General features: G+C 40.8%; 1 protein-coding gene across 1 annotated transcript; it reads left to right on the forward strand.

Moving 5' to 3' along the window:
* Window positions 1-3,525: 3,525 nt before the first annotated feature.
* Window positions 3,526-8,488, forward strand: metrn (meteorin, glial cell differentiation regulator). Its single transcript, XM_010731747.3, has 4 exons — window positions 3,526-3,877; window positions 4,568-5,001; window positions 6,471-6,530; window positions 7,140-8,488. Exons 1-4 carry the CDS (start codon window positions 3,771-3,773, stop codon window positions 7,451-7,453), a joined length of 915 nt encoding a protein of 304 aa, XP_010730049.1. The 5' UTR covers window positions 3,526-3,770; the 3' UTR covers window positions 7,454-8,488.
* Window positions 8,489-12,944: the final 4,456 nt, after the last annotated feature.

The raw sequence follows: 12,944 nt of genomic DNA on the forward strand, positions 1-12,944 counted from the left end.
GTGCAGCACGTTATATATAAAATCTGTGATCCTTTTATGACCAAAAAGCAGCTCTGTCATGCTTTAGTCCTGTTACAGTATTGTAGATGTCAGATAGATAGATCTTTTGTGTTATAGAGACAAAAGTGTTAAATTATGATTCATTATTTTTCGCTTTATAAAGATTTATAATGATGCATTTCCTTCAATAAAGTCCTCTTTGTGTCTGAGACTGTGAGAACAGACAGCGAGAGAAAAGCTACATAATGTCAAGGTCCCATAAATGCCAGTAACGCCACACTGTCACTACATCTTCCCCTGTTTGCACACACACACACACACACACACACACACACACACACGCACACACAGAGGAATACAGTGTACCAAATAAATAGACACAGCACTGACACATGCATGCAAACTCTGGTATGCGTACAGCAGCACTGTTTGAAGACGCTCTCATTGGCAGCCTGGTGAGAATACAGTGGACACAGTGGAGAAAATTCGACGGGAATCTGGTTCAGTGGTTAAAGTATGAGGACAACCAGACTGTGTTTCATTAGAGTCAAAGATGGCATTGTTCTAGACGCAGAGCGGAAACAACCAGGTCTGATGGTTCACACACTCACACTGACCTTTAATAGTAACGTAGACACTACACTGCTAGGACACATTCAGTCCAGTGTGCGGGACAACACAAAGATACTGTCACATACATGTTTATTCAAGGTTTCTATTATAAGTTAACCATTATTGGGACCAGTAACTTTACCAGTAACTTATCTAACTCTCAGTAAGAAAAAGAAAGTGAATGAAATGCAGTAAAATGAGGAGTATTTTTCCCAAAATGTCAAATAATTATTTTAAATATGAATCTGGAGTTAGCATGCAAAGTACCTGAACTCTAAAGTTCACAACATGTAGTTTCTTTAATTCATATTGTTTTGTGTTACATTTGCATAGAGCCATGCTAGATGTTTCATGTACAGGCACGAGAGTCTAATTCTCATCTAACTTTCAGTAAGAAAGCCAATGTAGTGTGTAGAGTGTATTTTCAGGTCAAAGGTCAAATTATTGCTTTATAATATGAATCTGGAGCTGGGAAACTTAGCTTAGAATAAAGACTGGAAATGGTTTGGGTTGTTCGGTTCTGTCCAAAGTACTCTAAGAATAAATAACTCTAAAGTTCACTGATTAACATGTTATATTTATGTTTCTTTAATTCATAATGTTTTGTTTTTACCTATTTCCCCAGGTTTCCAGTTAACCTGCTGCCTGATAGACTGACATTAGAGTCTGAAAAGCTTCTCCTGTAACTCTCTGCAAGAAAAGTGAACAATGTCAAACTTTCTTTTAATTCACATTATGCTGTGGTATCCATTCTGTGATGACAGTGTTACATGAACTCCATCCCATATTGAATGACTTTTCTTGGTGATAAAAACTCTCAGTAATTGAGAGTGGGGTTTTTTTATGGTGTCATAAAAAAAGTTGATAACCACATCAAATGAGTTTAAGCTCAGTATGTTTGAACTGTATGTGCATACCCGTGCATTATACAGCCACATGAAAGCATTGAATATGATCCTGGCTAGACAAGACTGTAGTTCAGGTCAAAGCAGGGTCACAAAGCGTGTGTGCGCTATTGTTTTAATAGACGCGTGTATGAAAACACTGATGAGTTTGACAAAGTGTGTAAATGTGACTGTCCAGATCTGAATACGCTGCGCACACGTGGATGCTATGACACATCTGTGAAGTCCATAACTAAGTTTAGGCACTAATGTATTCATTTTTCTTTGACTGGGTCACCCCCCCTGTCGCTCAGAACTTTAAACTCTGCTGCTTTGAACTGCCCTGCAGAAAACAAAGCTCCGTCCTACCTCAGACAATAAAGCAGCTGGATTTCTGCACATGTGCCTTTGTGTTGGTTCTGAGGCCTTGTCATAACTCCATCAGAGGGGCTGAGACTTTCATCACGCATGCAAAAACACACACACGTACCCCGAAAGTCACTGGCTCTGAGAGATGGATGGCAGTGTTAGCACAAAAGAATATTTGATTTGGTTATAAATACCACCACATGAAAGAGAAGCTCAGCGGGGTAAAGGGCAGAGGGCATGACAACCAGAGGAGGCAAAATCTTCATCGTCATCATCATCATATATGGTGCGTCTCAAAATCAGGTTAGCGTTATTGAACTGTGACCAGCTTTATGTCTCCTCTTTGGCAATGCAAGTCTCATGAAGATAATACATGTTCTAAATGTTCTTTGAAAGCCTTTGAAATGGTCAGCGTTGTTAAAAAAACACAATGCTGCAGCTTTATTTTAAGCATCTTTACTGATTGCAGAATGTTTTTGTGTGTTTATTTAAGTCTAACCATGGCTTAAGAAGAATAAAAAAATAATTTGAAAACCAACATTTCTCTGCTATAAAAGTTTTATGGTGTATTCAAAAATGTGTTTTGCTTATTGTTTCCTCACTCGCATAAAAGTTTGACACAAGAAGTCTGTTTTCACCTTCATCTGCTGAAGCAGGAACATTTCTGTGTTCTCTATACTTCATATGCATATACATGTGTGCATGTGAGTATGACTTTGTCAAGTCAATCATAGTCCAGTGTGCAACTTAAATGAAGATGATGTGCCTCCAATGCGCAAACACTAGGAAGGAACTTTACAGTGAAGTGGGAGACATCTTGTTTATTAGTCTCTAGCAGTTACACATTTGAAATGAAAAATATGTGTATATTCATAAAGTCTGCACCTTTTTTTCAGGATAAATATGGAGCATAATAATTACATTTTGGATTTTATGACTTTTTATAACTTTTTTGTGCACAAGTCATATATATAACATATACTTATACTGCATGACGTAAACTTTTGCTCATTCCCTGTAGAACACTCGCGCATTCCTGCACAAAATTGTGCAGCTCGATCATATAAATAAGATATTGGTAAATAACATATTGTACATATTTCTCTTTTAATCTTCTGTTTATGCTTCTGACCTTGTTAGTTTTTGCTTTTTTAATATTTTTTCTACTTCCCATGTTTGTTGTTTGGAAATAAACCTCATTCTGATTCCTTTTCAAGATATCTTATCTAGTCTTAAAACATATCTGGAGGTGGCCCTTTAAAGAGTAATGGCACTGATGTTATTTAGAGACTACAAGTTACAAAATATTTCACAGCTAATTAAAATCAACAAGTGATAAAAAAAACAATCATTTGATGTGGTGATAAAACTGCTCAGTTAAAACAAATACAAAAGAAATAAAAAACACGCAATAATAATAATAAAATAAACTGAAAACTTTCTGTGAACTCACTCCCCGTCACCAATCACAATCTAATGAGTATTTTCTATGCAGACATGTCAAACACAATAGTGAATTGAAACGCGGTTTACATTTGCATTACTCTTTCTGCAGGTCAGACGTCCCTCCCCCTCCTGTGTGAGTGGTTTAAAGTTTCCCTTCTCGGCCTCTGATTGGTCCGTGAAGTTTTTCTGAGGGGGAATAACTTCACAGCTCCGCGTCCCCAGACGCACAGCAGCCCGGAGTTCAGAGAGAGGAGAGTTTAGCTGTATTCTCTTATCTTACACATCGAGGTAAGAGGATACAAAACTATGGAGGTTATCAGAGATGATCAGAGATTAGTTTTATAGAGGGATTTTCTACTCGCGGAGGTTTTAGGACCTCACAGTTTTGGAATAATCTTTTTTTTTTTTCTTAACATTTACTTTTTATTTTTTAAACTTTGCATCATCCTCTGTCGAAAAATGTCTTATTTTGGAGTTTGGATTACCGCAATCTGGATTTTACTTTTTGCCATTTTTAATGTGGCTTTTTCAAGCTACTCTGAAGACCAATGCAGCTGGAGAGGCAGGCAAGTATTTTCATATGATCGGGTTTCGTGTGTGTTGGCTGCATGGAAAGATGGTTCAAAAAAGCCGCTCAGAGAAGCTACAGGTGTCTCTTCTCTTTTTGTAAAAGCGAGTGGACCTTTGGGGGAAGGACAATGTTTGTTTGGATGCAACATGTTGAGACTTGCCATCAGGGCGCAATTAAAATGTTTCTAGTGCTCTGCTGCGATTGCGCCTACGGGCTGTCTGCAGGAGGCATGGGGGGTCCAGACAAACAGGAGACTGAAGGATTAACTGTGAAACTTTGAGAAAAACAACATACTGTGCATGCAAGTGTTGAAGGGTAGTTTCATTTTTAGATTTATTAATAAAACAACTACAAAAGAGCTTCAGTATTTATACAAGTTTGGCCCTAAAGATGCAATGATTGGCCCTTGCTTGCACTGAGCTGCCAGTAGGCGGCGCCTTCTCTGAGTTTGTCCTAAAGTTATACCAAAGCTGGACTTTTCCAGTCTTTTTATATCATAATGGATTCTTATGGAAAGTTTGGTTTAATGTTCCTGTTACCAGGGTTTATATTTAGTTAATTCATCATTGTAGTTGTTTCAGGAGTGAATCCACTGGTGATCCTGGTGGAGACTTTCTTGTCTGGAAAAATGTTACAGGAACCTTTAATTAACCTTTTCATCCTCCCATTTTCTTCCTTCTCACAGTGGTTTGTCCCAGCAGCAGGGCAGTGTGGAGCAGATCTCCCTCCACTGTTCTGAGGGCACACTGGACTGGCTGTATCCCAAAGGGGCCCTGCGCCTCACCCTGTCACCCCGCCTGCCCTCCATGGCGGTGGGGCCTGGTGGAAGCAGCTCCGGCCTCATCACGGCCTGTGTCAAGCCCTCAGAGCAGTTCCACGGAGCCCAGCTGTACCTGGAGAGAGATGGCGTCCTGGAGCTCCTGGTAGGGGATCGACTTGAGTCCTCTCCCCCACCAAGGGTTCGTTGCTTCAGCCGGTTACCTGGGGAGAGGGTGGCTCTCTTCCTGCAAGCTACACCTCATCAGGACATCAGCAGGAGGATCGCCTCCTTCCGCTATGAACTGAGAGGGGACTGGACCGCTCGTCTGTCGCTGGACTCCAACTCCATCAGCACTGAAGGTGAGTCAGTCATGTTGGTTTGAGTGTGGCCAAATAAGGAAAATGTGAACACAGGAACTTCAGGCAAACTTTTGGCCAGATTTATCTGTCTGAACTTTTAAAGTTCACATTCATTTCTTTCTGAATTGTGTCTTTTGTTTGACTCCTCACAAAAAAACCCACCAAACTGTGGTTAAAGTTATTTTCCTTTCTTCCTGAAAAGTTAAGCAAACGCAACGTTTCATCCCACCAGTGATGATATTATGCACCATAAAATCCACGCTGTAGATGATTCATAATTCATAACAGGCCTCTGTGGGCTGGTTGGACTTTCCATGTCTCATGCAGAGTGCAGAGAGGAGGAAGTGGCCAAACTTTCCCCAGAGGCGTGCTGGTTTGGAGTAGGAGAAGTGGGGAGCCGTGGAGTAGAGGAGGGGGGGGGGGACAAAAGCACAGTATGTGGGGCTTTCTCCAGAGTCCAGAGCTCTTTGAATGGGTGCCGCATGAGTATTCTGGGATTACTGCCGTCGCCTAGGCGACAGGGAGGCCTCTGCCCAGCTGAGATGCTCTTCTCTTTTGTTGAGCTGCCTCTCTGTGGGGAGACTTGTCTGTAGGAGTATACGCTCCCCCCCCCTCATCTCTCTCTCTCTCCCACACACACACACACACACACTGATTAGGTTTGGAAGGGGGTTTGCTGTGGACTAGAGAGGAAGGAATCTCATTTATCAAGAGGTTTTCACTAAGGAGGAGAATGTGTGGGGTGGGCAAGGGGGCCTCCAAAGAACCACAAGGAGAACTTTAAAAAATGCCAGGACTTTTTTTTTCACCCCCTACCCACAGATCAGATCAGTCAATGCGGCCGAACAGAGCTTTGCTGGGTTTGGTTTAAATTTTTATTGTGTGCCCATCTGCAAATCCTGCTCTGACTTTTAGTAAGGTGCATTGTATTTTTATGCTTCTTTTTTTTTTTAGTTTTTAATAATAGTTGTCAATCCTTTGCAGAAAGAAGGGGAGTGTTTTCTGCGAAGTGGGATTATGCTACTTTGAAAAAAGAAAAAAAAAATCTCAAATCTTTGAAGTCCTCCCCCGCTCCCTGTCCTTGGCCCCTGTCTAGCAGGCTTTGATGAGGTGTGACTGTAGACACCCTGAAAGGCTTTAAGGGGGGAAGTTTCATTTGGTCTTTAAATCGTCTAGGGTGGAAGAGCCTCGCACCTTTAAGCTCCACTGGACCTCCTCTGCCAACTGTAAAACTAGCAGCTGTCTGTTAAAACGCAGTGGTTGGTCTCTCCTTTGTTGCTCGTCTTTGCACAGAGTTTTAGATCTGGATTCACATCTCACATTCCTGTGCATGTGATTTGGAAAGGCGGCCTTTGATTTCCAGAGGCTCAGTATAAATATTAGCATATAGGTGTTTTAGCAGAGTGTTATGTAAGGTCACCAACTGACTCTCTTCTCTTTCTTTTTTTCTCCCCTTGTTGTCTTTGCAGATGCCTGCCGACCCTGCAACAACACCGAGATCCTGATGGCCGTTTGCACCAGTGACTTTGGTAAGTTTCCTGATAAAACAAGTTTCCGATATAACAGCAAACATTTAGGAATGAAATGAACTTACCCTCTCCCTCTAATTCAGCCAAGATTAAGACATTAAACCAGGTCACCAAATGGCAAGACGTCCTGGCAGCAAAGCTGCAGAACTTAATGACTTCTCGAACAAATCGTTTATGTCGAATCATATAAAGTCAGAGAACCCGGGTGCCTCCAAATCCTCTCCTCTCAAAAGTGCAAAGGTTAAAGGTGAAACAGCAAATCTATGCACCCCCGACTCATATGCACACAGGAACCCCTAATGAAGGCACTGTAGTGGACTAATCCTGACATCACCCCCCCTCAAAAAGGAGCAGTGGTCTAATCTGCAGGCCTCTGATTGAGATGTAATGGCACTGAGGAGAAGTTCAGCTGGCAACAAAAGTCAGGGGGATTAGTGAGCAGGCTTGGGCTTTTGTACAGCCTTTGTTATCAGTTTTTAGCCCCACAAAGAATCAGATCTTTAGCTAAAATTGCACAACATACAGTAAAATATTTTAAGATAACAAAATATTACTATCGATTGTGAAAGAACCACAGAAATTAACATCCATTCATCTGTTTATCCACAGTCATACGAGGTAACATCCGATCAGTGGTGGAAGATGAGAACCTAAGAGCAGCAGTGATCAAAGTCAGTGCTACCCGGGTGTTTCGGCAGAAGTACGCCCTGTTCACCGGCAACAGTCGCATAGCCAGCCAGGGTGAGGTCAGGACTCTGCTGCAGTGTGGCGTCAAACCGGGGCCCGGCAGCTTTCTCTTCACCGGGCGAGTCCACTTTGGGGAGGCCTGGTTGGGTTGCGCTCCACGCTACAAGGACTTCCAGCGGGCTTACACTATAGCCAAAGCAGCCCAGCAGATACCCTGTGAACTGCCTGTAGACTGAATTAAAAAAAACTCTGCAGCAGATTGTCTGCCACTCAGAGTTGAGGCCGTACTGAAAGCCAGGCCAAACTCAGCCCTGTTCCATGTTTCGGAAGAAACCCCAGTGTGCAACTGTTGGCCGATGTAGCCATGGTGCCACCAACGGATATCGTCTTCCCAAAGGACTGAGGAGTGAAATGGACTTTTCCCAACTCCATTTCAGTGCAATATGCAGTCGCCAGGTCAGAAAGAACCAGGTGGAGTTGTGACATGAGGGACGTGGCTGAAATGAAGATTATAAGCATTTGGCATTGGACAATTTGTACACACTGTGATGCCTTTATGCAGGTTCAGAGAAAATCTATTGAAAAGCTTTCCATTCGAGATAAATTAAGTCAAGCCATTTAATTCAGGCCTATTGAGAGTCATTGCTTAGAAACTCAGGAAAATTTATTAAAAGTTCTATAGAAAGCTCACCGCCTATTAGTTGGTGTCCCAGTGAGGATACACCTTTTGTTCTGAAAATGTCTGACCATGGGAGAGTGATGTTTTGACCTCTGCACCAGGGTCATCCTCAGTGTTACTATTATTAAGGAGATTATATAAAAAAAAAATCCTAAATGTTAAAAGAAATATATTTGCACTGATAAAGGAAAGGGAATGATCTGGAAAGTGTGATGCTGCAAGCACTGAAAACCAAAAAAAAGCAACTATATGTAGCATAGTGGGGCGACTGAGAATTTAATATATGTACAGATAATGTGAGCACGTACAGTAGGAACACAAAGCTAAGGCTACCTGAGCAGCTTTCACAGCTCTAACTAGTGCTGAAAGCACTTTCACTCTAGCCAACTCTGAGATTTTGCTTCTGTAATGAGATGCAGACTTTTAGACATTTTTTTTGTAAGACAACATACAGTTCATTTCAGTAGCCGTGGAGAAAATTAACTAATTGGATTTAACTGTGAGAGACTATTTTCAAAAAATATGTCGGGGTGGAATTGCAGCAGTGTTGCCAAAGCAGCTCTGAGTTTGGTTGTTGTCAGGTCATTCACTGCAAGAAGAAGCTATTTTATGATGTGAAATATAACAGATACCACCTGTATATACTCTGCATAAAGACTCTTTGTAAAACTGATGACAACAGCCACTGAGAACTGAAGTCCAGTGTTATTATATTATATAAAACAAGATATCACACTGGACTAGGCTAGCTCAAGAAAACACAAAATATGCATTTAATGTATAAAATTCTGTTCTGTAAAATTCATATCTTATGTGCACTATATCAACAAGGGGAGGGGGTTCATACCAAATTACCGTGATGTGCTGAAGCGGTATGTCTTAAATGCGTTCACTGCCATTTTGCTGTTTTACATGTGAATTTATGTCAATATCAATGTTGTATGAATGTAAATATGTTAATAAGAAATTCTAGAAAGAACAGCATGAAAGAGCCTGTGGAAAAAAACAACGTTGTGTCAGTATTGTGGATTATTTTTATGTTTGTCTGTGTTATTAAAAAATGCAGTAAGAAAACCTTTGGATGTATTTTTTTTTTTCCTTTTCACTTTGAACTCTTTGGACATTAAATGCAGCTGCATCATTAATTTATCAGCACTCTAACCCTCTCAACTAACACATCAATGCAGTTTAACCCACCTTATAGTATTTGGGTCCAAAGGTTTAAAGCATGGTAAACTTTTCTCAGACATCAGTCACTTCAAGTACCCATGAATCTCATCCCTGAAAGCTCCGAACAAATGGCACGCCTGAGAGAGCGAGAAGCCTAAAAGGCAGAGAGATTTAGGGAGTGTTTGGGACCCTGAGGGTGTTTGGACAGGGAAGGAGGTAAAAAACAGCGGTCGGAATTCTGTTGTCCTTAGCCTCCCATTTTCAGGATTCAGGAAGCAATAAATTGCCATTAAGGGAGCGGCGTGGCAGACACGGCTGAGCTGAGGTGCCACACAGTCGCTCACTTCATCCTGACCACGTGTACACAAGAACACAATCAAAGCAAATCTCTTTTCCATTCCACTTAGACATACATCCTCGGTCCGGAGCTAAAGTTGGATTTATCTGCAGCAAGGCGTAGCATATCTGTTACCTATTGTGGCTGATCACGGTACATTTTCTGCTCTGACAGATGAGGAGCTGCACGGTAGAAAAATAAAGAAACACCTATCTTTCTGAGCGTCCATGATAATTTCACCATCTGTTTCTACTCCTGGCAAAATTCAGCATAAACGTGTATTGCACACACCTCAGTAAAATCTCAGATTTACTGCATGCAGTAAATCCGTTTGAAAAAGAGCAGCTGGGGAATTAACATGGTGTTTAGGTGAGATGGAAAAAAAAAATCACAAAAGCTCAACATGGCTCCCATGGCTGGCAAGCTATCTCCCATAGAAACCCTGACACTGGTTTGCCACTGCATCAGTAGTTCATGTGAGTGAACCTCCAACCTCCCCAGCTATTTACTGCCTCAGTGCTCCTTTAAAACATCCCGTAGCTGAGGGCCCCCCGAGCTGTTCAGCCCTGCACACACATACACAAACTCCTGTGCCCCCACCCCTCCAGTCCATCTGAGGTTACTGCTGCAGGCCTGATAAGCCAAAACAAAGAGCACTCAAATTATACTCCCTCAACAAATACATCATGTGACATTTTGACAAAGCTCAACTTCCTGCATTGTTGTCACTTCTTTGTGACCCCAGCTTGAACCCCCAAAACTGCAGTATTAATGTCAGTGTAGGCACAATGACACAGTGGAACAGTTTAGTTCTCCACTTGCTAAATGAAATATATTGCCAGTGATGGAAGAAGTGTTCAGATTTTTACTCAAGTAAAAGCATTAACATGATGCTGAAAATACTTAATCAAAATAAAGTAATAATTATGCAGAAACGGGTTCCTGTCAATGTTTCTGATGAATATTACTGCTGCAATGTGTATGTTACATTTTACTTTTGTAGATGTTCACAAAAGTACTTTAATTGCTGTTTGGTAGTCTAATCTACAGCAATAAATCATGGTCTATAAATATCTTTGTAATGTCGCTGTCCTGTGAGAGCCACATATCTCTAAAACCTTAATGACCTCAGGAAAACAGCTGTTTTCATCTCTGAGATGATGAATTTTCCAGCTAATCCAAGGAGGGGTTTTAAGTAGTTTATTTATCGTAAGAAGGAGAATTCTTACGAACGCTCAATCATTCAGTTTTTATAAACACAGAAATTCAAAATCACCAAACATGGAGATTAATGGTTTTTAGTGGAAAATGCGCGCATGAAAAAGTAATTAACTCTGAGACATCGATGAGTGGAGGTGGTAATGATGCATGAAATGGAAATACTCATGTGAAGTACATCCAGTTTGAACTCGACTAGATGTACTTTACAGCTGTTTAAATGTACACACATTGTACAATCCAAATAAATGTTTGGAACAGAAAAAATGTCTTTTTTCTTTAGACCTTGATCATCCAATCCACCATACAACAACCAACAAGGGTCAACAGCAAAGAAAAACAGTTTGGCATTGTCAGAGAAGATTTGGTAAATTTTTCATGGGCAAGGCATGCAAAATGCACGTTCCTTACAAATGTGGCACCATTTAAAAGAGAAATAAAAAGGCTTTCCGATGGAATAAGATTTATTGCCAAGAAGCATTGTTACAACAAAGAAATAATCTACCAAACACAAATGTCTTTACTTTTTGTGCGTAGTTTATTTTAAAAAACGAATTTGTTGCTCAAGACCTGTTTACGTCGCACTTATTTATGATTATATTGCACACATTCCTTGGATTCTGAGTGATGCTCATTTGTTTTGCAGAGGCGTGCGGACACACAATAAACCTTCCTCCCCCCGTGCTCCCCCATCCTCTCTTTATTCTGTCCTGTTGTGTAGCTGAGGTGAGGTATGGACACGCCAAAGCGGGAAGCACTCAGGAAAGGGGAATCCAAAGCAGTAGAAGAGAGTTGTTGGGTGTGGACTTCCGTTAGCCCCTGGGGGAGTTTGAGGAAAGTGGCCGGAGACAAAGCTCCAGAGATGAGAGCACAGACAGGGGCAAAGTGCTCTGGACACTCCCTTGTAGTCCAGCACAACAACACCCCACCCAGCACACAGGTCCAGTGTTTCCTACAGAAACACTCTCTGTTATCCAGCTATATAAAAGATCCACAAATCAGACTTGCTGATACTTGCTAATCCTGTCTGATTTTGGACTATTCATGCATTCATTGCAATTTTCCTGAACTGGTAAGGTATTTGAAGATATTGGTACAAGTACATGGTATAAGTACATTCTTGTCCTTGGAAACATGAGGTGCTGTTGTGGTTGTATCACAAGATCTTCCTCTGTAGAAGTTACCAGTTACCATTGAATGTCCAAGGTCAAGAATCTCAAGAACAGAAGGAAGTTGGAGTCAGATTGATGTGTTAACTGGAGTTCTTCCTTTCCTGCATATATTTTTTTTAATATTAGCTTAAATGCAAATAAGACTGACTTTGTTTGAACATGTCAGAACATTTTTACTTCTGCATGACTTTATAGAACCAGTTGCACCACCAGAAACTGGTTAGGTAACTCTTTCTTTGTCACAAAATCATTACTGACAAAGTCAAATCAGACATATATGAGTATAACCAGCAACACACAGATTACAGTTTACTAGCCAATTATTATGTGGAAATGTTTTCTCTCAGATTTTGTTCTCATCCTCAAATAATCAAATCTGAAGTCAGCTTCTCAACCCATCTGTTCTTGTATAACTGCAGAAACATCAGTTCATTTGCTTCAGTGTCTTAAAAAAAACATTATTATCCTGTCATTGTTAAAGTAATCTCTTGATTCATTTCCATTCCTGTTCTATAGATCTCTGTCAGTACATAACTGTTTCTCACACTTATCCTTCACCTGGATTTCTCTCTGGAACGATCTTTTTCATGGGTTCATTTCGAATTTTTCCCACAGCTTGGTGCACAGCTGCTGCTGCGGGTTTTACTGTTATTGATTCAAAACAGTGGTTGCAATACTCTGACACAGACTTCTTCAATCTGTCTTCAAATTACTGAATCTCTGTATCTGTTTCCCTTTCCAGTGATTCACTCTTGTTTCTCTCTGGAAAGATGCCGCTGCTCAATACGTGTTTTGACTACTTTCATTCCAACTGTCCTTCAAATACTTCCACATTAGACACAACAGTTCATCCAGACTACCACAGATTGTAGCTGCGTGTAGTATGGATGTATTATATCTCTGTGCACACAGGCTTTTGCATCTACAACAATAACCCCATTCTTAATTAATTAATAATTTTACAAGAAGATATGGTACGTTTCTTTGTAGATTTGGTGTATGTGGTTTCAATTACGTATAAGTTGGAGACTTGAGTGCATTTCTGTACTGCTTCTATATAAACTAGATTACCATGAAGTGATTAACAAACAGCTGCGGATTTCATCAGGCTTTATTTTCCACATAAACTAATTATATTGCTTTACTGGTAA

Source organism: Larimichthys crocea, chromosome XVI (assembly GCF_000972845.2).
Source record: "Larimichthys crocea isolate SSNF chromosome XVI, L_crocea_2.0, whole genome shotgun sequence".
NCBI classification, from domain to species: Eukaryota; Metazoa; Chordata; class Actinopteri; family Sciaenidae; genus Larimichthys; species Larimichthys crocea.